Source organism: Carcharhinus amblyrhynchos, chromosome 1, assembly GCF_965287045.1.
Source record: "Carcharhinus amblyrhynchos chromosome 1, sCarAmb.v2.hapA, whole genome shotgun sequence".
Classification (NCBI taxonomy): Eukaryota; Metazoa; Chordata; class Chondrichthyes; order Carcharhiniformes; family Carcharhinidae; genus Carcharhinus; species Carcharhinus amblyrhynchos.
In genome coordinates, this window is record NC_137324.1 from 10137082 (window position 1) to 10148262 (window position 11181).

At 45.1% G+C, this 11181-nt stretch overlaps 1 protein-coding gene across 1 annotated transcript in view; it reads right to left on the reverse strand.

Moving 5' to 3' along the window:
* The window catches only part of LOC145345594 (nucleophosmin-like), a 96148-nt gene extending 94478 nt beyond the window's left edge, over positions 1-1670 (reverse strand). The window contains exon 1 of the mRNA XM_080193459.1: positions 1592-1670. Coding sequence (XP_080049585.1) covers positions 1592-1649 — 58 coding nt within the window. The 5' untranslated portion in view covers positions 1650-1670. The remainder of the gene's footprint in view (positions 1-1591) is intronic.
* Positions 1671-11181: the final 9511 nt, after the last annotated feature.

Consider the following 11181-nt stretch of genomic DNA (forward strand, 5'->3'; position numbering starts at 1 on the left):
GTAAATTAAAGGGAACGACTGAGGTAATGGAGAAGGTTACCGATTTTTTTGTAAAAATAACTAGAGCCTGGCTGGATGAGACATTGATAAAACTTAAGAACGCATCAACAGATAAGGCCGAAGATTGCAAAGACAAATGTAAAAGACTTGGTATCTGAACATGAACAGCATTCATCACAAAATAGAGTAGTGGCTTAGAGAGAGGTAAAATATACATGGCCTCATAGAAGTCACAGACACATAGTTACAAGGTGACCAAGTCTGGACATGACTATTAAAAGGTATTTGAAAAGCTTGGAAGCTAGTAAAAAGAAATGGTGAAGCTGTGTTAATTAGAATGTTATTAGTACAGTAATGGGAAATGATCTTAGCTCATTTTGGATAAAGCCAAGTAGGAACGATTTCATTTGTAGATGTTTACAGGCCATCTAAAATGAGTCACATTGTAAAATGGTTATTTATTTATTACTTGTTAGTACTTACATAAGACTCACATTAACACTGCAATGAAGTTACTGTGAAGTTCACCTAGTTGCCACACCCTGACGAACACCTGTTCGAGTCAATGCACCTAACTAGCACATCTGTCTGACTGTGGGAGGAAACCCACACAGACATGGGGAGAACATGCAGACTCCACACAGTCAGTGTCCCAAGCTGGGAATCAAACCAGGGCCACTGATGCTATGAGGCAGCTGTGCTAGCCACTGTGCACTGTGCTACCATTGAAAAATATACAGATCATTGAGCAGTGATGTGATGGGGTAGGGGGAGGTTTGGTCTGTTGACCTGGGGGGTGGGGGGCAGAAGACAGGGGTTGAGCTGTTCACCTCAAGAGGGTGGGAGGGGGGAAGTGGGGGTAGTGTTTGGCCTATTGACCCAGGGAAGGAGGAGGAGGGGGGGGGGGGGGGAGGTGGTTTGGCTGTTGACTGGGGTGGGGTGGTGGGGGAATGGGCTGCTGATCTACAAAAGGGGATAGGTGTAATTGACCTGATGGTGGAGTTGGGGGTTTGGCTATTGATCTACCAGGGGAGAAATCTGACCTGTAAGGGGTGGGGGTGGGAGTGGGGGGAAACGGGTGTTGGCCTGTTGGCTTATGGGGGTGAGGGATGTTTGGTCTGTTGGCCTGGGGAGGGAAGGTGAGTTGTTGAACCCTGGGGGAGGTTTGGCCTGGTGGTGGGGTAGGGGGTTTGGGCTGTTGACCTATGGGGGGGGGGCGGTTGGCCTGGTTGGGGGGTTGTTAGGGAGTTGGGTTGTTGACTCTGGAGGAGGTTTGGCCTGGGGGGGGGGGGGTGCTGGACTGTTGACCCTGGAGGAGGTTTGGCCTAGTGGTGGGGTGGGGGTTTGGGCTGTTGACCTATGGGAGGCAGGGGTGGGGGTGGGGGGGGTGGTTGGCCTGGTTGGGGGGCTGGGTTGTTGACCCTGGAGGAGGTTTGGCCTGGGATGGGGGGGGGGGGGTTGCTGGGTTGTTGACCCTGGAGGAGGTTCGCCCCGTTGACCTGTGTGTGTGTGTGTGGGGGGGGTCTTGGTGGGGTTGCCAGGGGGGAGAAGCCACGATGCCAAGCCCCTGCTCCACTCCTCCTCCTCTTACCGAACAGGTAGACGCTCGAGTTGAGCAGCTCCGACACCGACACCTTGCGCTCCTCCATCAGCGCCCGCGCTCCGCCACCACCCAGCGATGACTGACAGCCGCCCCAGCCAATCATCCCCTCGCCACTCCACCCGACCGGCCAATCGGACGCCGCCACCGCAGCTCCGCCAATGGGCGGCGAGACTGGGCGCTGGAGGCGGGGGGCACGCATCTGAGTGACAGCAGCACTGACCAATAGGCGAGCTTCATCTGGCGTCAGGGGCGGGCGGCGCCGGCCCGAGCGGCGGAATCATGTGATTGACGGGAGGCATATCCAATCAGTGCGCGACATCCACCTGTCAATCATACAATTGATTGACAGGTCGTGCAAACGCTCAAGAAGCAGCGTTGCTTTGAGTTATGCAGTAGGGAGCATTGTGTCGTGCTGCTCTGGAATCATAGATCATAGAATCATCATTATAGCACAGAAGGAGGCTATTCAGCCCATTGAGTCTGCACCAACAACAATCCCACTGAGGTCCTATCCCCGTAGCCACACATGTTTACCTCTCTAATCCTTCCAACCCACACACCCTGGGACACTAAGGGGCAATTTAGCATGGCCAATGCACCTAACCCGCACATCTTTGGAGTGTGGGAGGAAACCAGACCACCCGGAGGTAACCCACGCAGACACGGGGAGAACGTGCAAGCTCCGTTCAGACAGCGACCCAAGCTGGGAATCCAACCCAGGTCTCTGGAGCTGTGAGACAACAGTGCGAACCATTGTACCGGCGTGCCGCCTATCTCTGGACTCTTTATCCAGAAAGTGCTGGAAAAACCCAACAGGGCCAATAGCACCCATGGAGAGAAAAGTGGAGTTAACCTTTTGAGTCCATTTGATTTGGTTTGATTTATTATTGGGTTACAGTGAGAAGTACTGTTTCTTGTGTACTCTGCAGACAAAGCATGTCATTCATGCAGTACATAGGGGAGAAGGAAAGGAGAGGGTACTAAATGTAGTATTACAATTATAGCTAAAGTGTAGAGAAAGGTCAACTTAATAAAAGGTAAGTCCATTCAAAAGTCTGATGGCAGTAAGGAAAAAGCTGTTTTTGAGTCAGTTGGTACATGACTTTAGACTTTTGTATCATTTTCCCGACAGGAGAAGGTGCAAGAGAGTATGTTTGGGTTGTGTGAAAGCCAGGGGAGGAGCCATACGAAAGCTCTGGTACAACCAGAAAGGATGCTTGCTATGGTGCATCTGTAAAAGTTAGTAAGAGTTGTAATGAACATGCTAAATTTCCTCAGCCAACTGAGAAGGTAGTGTGTTGGTGGGCTTTCTTAACTATAACTTTGGCATGGAGGAACCAGGACAGGTTATTGGTGATCTCGACACTGAGAAACTCTCAACCATTTCTACTTCATCCCCTTGATATAGACAAGGACATGTTCTCCACTATGTTTCCTGAAGTCGATGACTATCTCCTTTGTTTTGTTGACATTGAGGGAGAGGTTAATGTCGTTGGACCAGTTCACCAGATTCTCTATCTCTTTCCTGTGCTCCATCTCGTCATCGTTTGAGATCCGACTCACTGTGGTGGTGTCATCAGCAAACTTGAAAATCAAGTTGGAGGGGAATTTGGCCATACATTCATTGGTATTTAAGGAGTGTATTAAGGGGCTAATATGGTCCAATATGATTCTTCTTGGGAGAGTCTAATGCTCTTGGAACAGGGGACCAAATCCCACCATGGAGGCTGGTGGAATTTAATTCAAATTAATAAAATATGGATTGAAAACTTGTCTCATGGCAACATGATACAACGGTGACTTGAATTTTTTTTAACACAGATGGTGGTTAAAGTCAGGAATGCACTACTTGTGAATGTGGTGCAGGCATGTTCAACTGAAGCATTCAAAACACAATTAGGCTGTTATCTGAAAAGGAAGAACATACAGGATTACAGTGTAAAAGCAGAAGAATGGGGCTGGGTTGGTTGCTCATTCGGAGAGCGGCGCAGACACAATGGGCCGAATGGCCTCCTGCACTGTAACAACTCTGTGAATCTGTGACAGCTATTATCGATTATTGTTCAAAACCCACTTGGTTTGTTAATAGTATTTCGGGGAGGAAATCTGCCATCCTTCGCTGGTCTGGCCTACATGTGATTCCAGCAACAGTGTCCTCTTAAATTGGCCCAGCAAGCCACTAAGTTAAAGGGAAGTTGGCTTTGATTCTGATTTGTTTTGATTTGATGTATTCTTGTCACATTTATTAGTATACAGTGAAAAGCATTGTTTCTTGCACACCATACAAAGCATACCGTACATAGAGAAGGAAAGGAGAGAGTGCAGAATGTAGTGTTACAATCATAGCTAAGGTGTAGAGAAAGATCAGCTTGGTGCAAGATAAGTCCATTCCTACAGGTCCAGCAGGAAGGAAACTGTTCTTGAGTTGAGTATAAATGTTGGCCTTGCCAGCAATACCCCACAACTCATCAAAAAAGGAATTAAAAAAAACGCAACAGTGCTCATATCTCAAGCTGTTGCATAGACACATTATCAGACAAAATTTAACAGTTGAAAATATAAGTAAAGTGATGGGGATTCTGGAAATCTGAAACCAAATCAGAAAATGTTGGAAATGCACAGTAGGTGAGGCAATACCTGAGGAATCATAGAATTGTTATAGCACAGAAGAAAGCCACTTGGCCCATTGCATCCATGCCAGTTTCCCAGATTAGCAATTCACCGTCTCCCTGTAAGCCTGCACATTCTTTCTTTTTTTAAGTTTATTCCAATATGTAACGTTGCAAGGCCAACATTTGTTCCCATCCTTAATTTCCCTTCAGCTGAGTGACTTGCTAGACCAGTCATGAGTCAATCACATTGCTGTAGATCTGGGGTCACGCATAGGCCAGATCAGGTCAGGACGTATTTGGAGTATTGTGAGTAGGTTTGGGCCCCATATCTTCCCCTATGTACTCTATGAATGGTATGCTTTGTCTGTATAGCGCACAAGGAACAATACTTTTCACTGTATACCAATACATGTGACAATAATAAATCAAATCAAATCAGTCAATCAGGGATAGGTATGCCTACATCCCATGAAGGAAAGGAAGTCTGGCTTCACCACCTCAACCTAGGTTACTCCATTGAAATCGAAAGGTTTTCACCAACCCAGTAACTCTGGCAGGGATTTACCAGTCACGCTCTCCAAATTTTCCTGTCCTTCCTGCAATGATGCTTGCTGATGTCAGGCCAGAGTATTGTGAGCAGTTTTGGGCCCCACGTTTAAGGAAGGATGTGCTGGCCTTGGAAAGGGTCCAGAGGAGGTTCACAAGAATGATCCCTGGAATGAAGAGCTTGTCGTATGAGGAACGGTTGAGGACTCTGGGTCTGTACTTGTTGTAGTTTAGAAGGATGGGGAGGGAGGGAATCTTATTGAAACTTACAAGATACTGCGAGGCCTGGATAGATTGGACATGGAGAGGATGCTTCCACTAGAAGGAAAAACTAGAACCAGAGGGCACAACCTCAGGCTAAAGGGACAATCCTTTAAAATAGAGATGAGGAGGAATTTCTTCTGCCAGGGAGTGGTGAATCTGTGGAACTCTTTGCTGCAGAAGGCTGGAGGCCAGGTCATTGAGTGTCTTTAAGACAGAGATAGATAGATTCTTCATTAATAAGGGGATCAGGGGTTATGGGGAAAAGGCAGGAGAATAAGGATGAGAAAAGTATCAGCCATGATTGAATGGCGGAGCAGACTCGATGGGCTGAGTGGCCTAATTCTGCTCCTTTGTCTTATGGTCTTATGGTCGTATGCTTCCCGAAACAAGGTTATTGACCAGGTGGGCTTTTAGAACATAGAACACTACAGCACAAACAGGCCCTTTGGCCCACAAGTTATGCTGATCACATCCATACCTACCAGGCCCATCTATAACCCTCAATCCCATTAAATCCCACGTACTCATCTTGAAGTCTCTTAAAAGACCTCAACGAGTTTGCCTCCACCACCACCGATGGCAGCCGATTCCACCCACTCACCACCCTCTGAGTGAAAAACTTACCCCTGACATCTCCTCTGTACCTACTCCCCAGCACCTTAAACCTGTGCCCTCTCGTAGCGACCATTTCAGCCCTGGGAAATAACCTCCGAGAATCCACCCTATCTATACCTGTCAACATTTTATAAACCTCTATCAGGTCGCCTCTCATCCTTCATCTCTCCAGGGAGAAAAGACCTATCCTCGTAAGGCATGCCACCCAATCCAGGCAACATTCTTGTAGATCTCCTCTGCACCCTTTCAATAGCTTCCATATCCTACTTTTATGACCATTAATGATAATTTCATGGTCACCATTACTGATTATGATTTATTATTATCACGTGGTAATATACAGTGAAAAGTATTGCTTCTTGCATGCAATACAGACAAAGAACAATGTTCATAGAGAAGGAAAGGAGAGGATGCAGATTGTAATGTTATAGTAATAGCTAGGGTGTGGAGAAAGATCAGATCAACTTAATATAAGGTAAATCCAGTTAAAAGTTTGATGGCAGCAGGAAAGAAGCAGTTCTTGAATCAGTTGATGTGTAACCTCAGCCACAGTTTCCAAGGTTTTGAAGAGGAGTCACACTGGATTAAATCATTGGTTTTATTTCCAATCAGCAGCATTTTGCTTTTATTTTATTGTTTCCACTCCCATTTTTGAAGGATTGACATGCATACATCATTTTGGCCCAAAAAAAGACCGTTGCAATGAAATAAGGAAAACCAACAACACCAAGGAATTCAAACAGAAAGTGCTGGAAAAACTCAACAAGATGAGGCAGCCTCTGTGGAGAGAGAAACAGAGTTAACGTTTTGAGTTCAGCATGATTCTTCTTTAGAACTGAAGAGAGATAGAAGGTGACGGGTTTTATGCTGTTGAAAAAGGTGGTAAGTGGCAGGTGGAGCAAAATAGATGGTCAAGGATAATTGGAGAGCAGAGGAGATTAGATTTCAGAGATGTCATGGAACAAAAGGCAAAGGGAATCATAACAATTGTATGAAAGGCACAAAACATTGCTCAAAGCAATGTTAATAGTAAAATAAAGGTTAGGGCTGTCTGAAAGCAAAGTAGCAGAATGTGTTAATGGTAGAATAAGGGTCAGCACTATCTGAAAACAAACATATCAGAACAAAATACAGGACAGAATTTGCCTAGCCCAACTGGCAAAGGGTTCATAGCAGGCGGGACATGGACCATGCAAAGGTCTGTTGACCTCAGGCGGGATCTTCCAGTTCTGGGGCGAGCGCGGCAGGAAAGTCCCACCCGTAGTCCGGCACTTGGAGGCAAAAGGTCAAAATAGAGGATAGAGTTGATGGTCTGAAGTTGTTGGATTTAATGTTGAGACCAGATCGCTATTAAGTGCTGAGTCGGAGTTGGGTAATTGTTTCTCCAGATTGCATTGGGCTTCACTGGAACATTATTGTAGACAGGGAATAGAAATGTGAGTAGTGGAGCATATTAATTCTTTGTTATTTATCTATTTTATAACATTGTAAATGATGTATATTGAATGCAATGCAATACAAATATGTATCATAAATTAACTGCAACATTTAACATTGAAATTCTTTAATGTCACTCTGAACACAATCTGAATCACTGAATTATTCATCCCAATAGCCTGATTGTATATCATGACCTCATCTTCATCATCATTGATAGTACTGGTATATTTAGGCATCATTATTCCACAAGTGCACCATGGCACAGCGGTTAGCACTGCTGCCTCACAGCGCCAGGGACTTGGATTCAATTCCAGCTTCAAGGGACAGTCTGTGTGGAGTCTGCACATTCTCCCTGTGTCTGTGTGGGATTTCTCCCACAGTGCAAAGGTGTGCAGGTTAGGTGGATTGGCCACGCTAAATTGCCCCTTACTGTTCGAAGATGTGTAGGTTAGGGGGATTGGCAGGATAGAGACATGCTAATCCCCCTGACATTAAGGAGCAATTTAGCATGGCCAATCGATCTAACCTACACATCTTTGGACTGTGGGAAGAAACCGGAGCACCCGGCAGATCCAGGCAGCACCTGCAAACTCCTCATAGGCAGTCATCCAAGGCCGGGATTAAAACCAGGTCCCTGGCGCTGTGAGGCAGCAGTGATGAATGTAGCTACCCTGGACCTACTCTGCATTCAGTTGATCTTTCTCTACACCCTTGTAACACTACATTCTGCCCTCTCTTTTTCCTTCTCTATGAACGGTATGCTTTGTCTGTATAGCACGCAAGAAACAATACTTCTTACTGCAAGCTGATACGTGTGATAATAATAAATCAAATCAAACCAAATAAGCACTGAACCACTGTGCCGCTCCTAATTACAGGTAAGTAACTAATAACCACAAAGTGGTTCAATCCTTGAAAATCCCGGGTCAGCCTTTACACAAGGAATAAGAAAAATTACAATTTCTAGGCCAAAAGACATGGAATCAACTTTTACGTGAGATCAACTTTTACGCAAATACACAAGTATTGGCCATTGGCCTGATGACATATTTAAGGTAGTTCGGAAAATTACCAGAGGGCAGAAATTTTTTTAATGCAGAGTTGTTACAATCCAGAATGCACTGCCTGAAAGGATGGTAGAAACAGATTCGATAATAACTTTCAAATGGAGCTGGCTGAGTGCTTGCAAGGTAATGGGGAAAGAGCAGGGTAGTCAGGATAACTGGGTGACTGTTTGAGACAACAGGATCAGAAACAACAAGTCCTCTTTCCTTGCTGTGCAATTCTGTGGTATCCAATTCCTCTTTGAATCTTATGATGGAATTTGCTGCAGTCACCCTTTCAGGTACTGTACATCGCAGCATATACATCAATCTGGCATATGAGACTCACTCACCTGACAAAGGAGCAGCGCTCTGAAAACTAGTGGCTTTTGCTACCAAATAAACCTGTTGGACTTTAATCCGGTGTTGTGAGACTTCTTACTATATATGACAACCCCATTTTTTTGGTCCCAGAAATCATACTATTTCATATTCTTGGCATATAAGTCAACTAATCCTTTCCAGCCATGACATGTTGTTCTTGTATTAGTCATCAGCATCAATTCATGACCCCACAACAGCAACTTTTAGGTAATAGATCTTAGAAATGTAGGAAGGAGGAGCAAGGTTGGACCATCCCTCATCTCATGCCTGCTCCGTCATTGAATTGGATCATGGCTGATCTCCTACCTCAACACCATTTCATGTGCTATCCCCATATTCCTTGATGAGTCTAGAAATGTAACAACTGTGGTCTTGAATGTGCTCAATGATTGAGCTTCCACAGCCCTCTGCAGTACAGAATTCCCAAAAGTTCACCACCCTCTGATTGAAGAGATTCCTTCTCGCCTCAGTCCTTTTATTCTGGGACTGTTTCCCCTGGTTCTGGGCTCCCCAGCCAGGGAAGAAATCCTATTTGCATCTACCTTGTTGAGTCCAGTGAGAATTTTTTATGTTTCAAAGAGATCACCTCTCATTCTGGATGTTCAGTCTTCTCAATCTCTCCACGTAAGACAAGACCATCTAGAAATCAATCCGCTGAACCTTCAATGCACTCCCTCCATGGCAGTCATATCCTTCCTTGGGGAAGGAGTACGAATACTCGAGGTGTCACCAAGGCCCTATACAATTGCAGGAGGACACCCTAAAGTCCGTACTCAAATCCTTGTGCATTAATTAATACGATTTTTAAAGTAAAGTCAGTCAATTAGTCACAAGTAATGCATACATGAACGCTGCAATGAAGTTGCTGCAAAATTCCCCTAGTCACCAAAGTCAGCGCCTGTTCGGGTCAACGCACGTAATCGGCATATTTTTCAGAATGTGGGAGGAAACAGGAGCACCCTGATGAAACCCACGCAGACACGGGGAGAACAGGCAAACTCCGCACAGACAGTGACCCACACTGGGAATGGAATGCGGGTCCCTGGCACTGTGAGGCAGCAGTGCTAACCACTGTGCCGCCCCTTTTCTTCCCTAATTGCTTGGTCCACCTACATAAAAGCTTTCAGTGACTCTCGAACAACAGCCAGCTCCCTTTGGACATCAACATTTCTTATCATTTGAAAAATAATCCACAATTCTGTTTTTTTCTACCAAAGTAAATAAATTTGCATTTCTCCACATTTTATTCCATGTTCTTGCCTATTCACACAGCATTAATCCTCTTCACAAAGTCTCACCTCACCTAGTTTTTCACCTCAGCAAACTTGGAAATGTTACATTTTTCCCCATCTTATTTATTCAGCATTGAGAAGGTGTTGCTGACCTGCCTTCTTGAACTGCTGCAGTGATGTAGATGCACCCACAGTGCTGTAAGGAAGGGAGTATCCATTGGGAATAGGTGGGGGTCAAGGAACTGCTACTCGTGGTACCCCACTAGTCATAGCCGGTTATCTGAGAATTATAGCTTAATTCTAGTTTTGGGTGACTGTCTGTGTGGAATTTGCACATTCTCCCCGCGTCTGCATGATTTCTTCCAGGTGCTCTGGTTTCCTCCCATGGTCAAATATGTGCTGGTTAGATGGATTGGCGATGCTAAATTGCACCTTAGTATCCAAAGATGTGTAGGTTAGGTGGATGAGCCATGATAAATGTGTGGGGTTACAGCGCTTGGGGGTTGGGCCTGGGTAAGATGCCCTTCTGAAAGCTTGGTGTAGTCTCAATGATGTAAGAACATAAGAACTAGGAGTAGGCCATCTGGCCCCTTGAACCTGTTCCACCATTCAATAAGATCATGGCTGATCTTTTCATGGACTCAGCTCCACTTACCCATCTGCTCACCAGAACCCTTATTTCCTTTACAATTCAAAAATTTATCTATCTTTGCCTTAAGAACATTCAATGAGGTAGCTTCAACTGCTTCACTGGGCAGGGAATTCCACAGATTCACAACCCTTTGTGTGAAGAAGTTCCTCCTCAACTCAGTCCTAAATCTGCTTCCCCTTATTTTACTCTTTGCTTTCTGTTAGTTAACCAATTCTCTATCCATGCTAACACATTACCCATAACACCGTACACCTTTACCTTATATAGCAGTCTTTGGTGCGGCACCTTGTCAAATGCCTTCTGCAAATCCAGATACATCACATCCACTGGTTCACCATTGTCCACTGCCCATGTAACATTCTCAAAGAATTCTGCCAAATTAGTCAAACGTGACCTGCCCTTCATGAACCCTTGCTGCGTCTTACCAATGGGACAATTTATACCCAGATGTTTTGCTATTTTTTTCCTTGACGATAGATTCAAGCATTTTCCCTACTACAGAAGTTAAGCTAACCAGCCTATAGTTATCCACCTTTTGTCTACCTGTTTTTTTAAACAGTGGTGTCACATTTACTGTTTTCCAATCTGCGGGAACCGCTCCAAAGTCCAGCGAATTTTGGTAAATTATCACCGGTGCATTTGTTGTTTCCCTCGCCATCTCTTTTAGTGCTCTGGGATGCATTCCATCAGGACCAGGAGGTTTGTCTACCTTTAGCCCCCATTAGCTTGCTCAATGCTACCTCTTTCGTGATAATGAGAATTTCTAGGTTCTCACCTGCCACAGATTTCC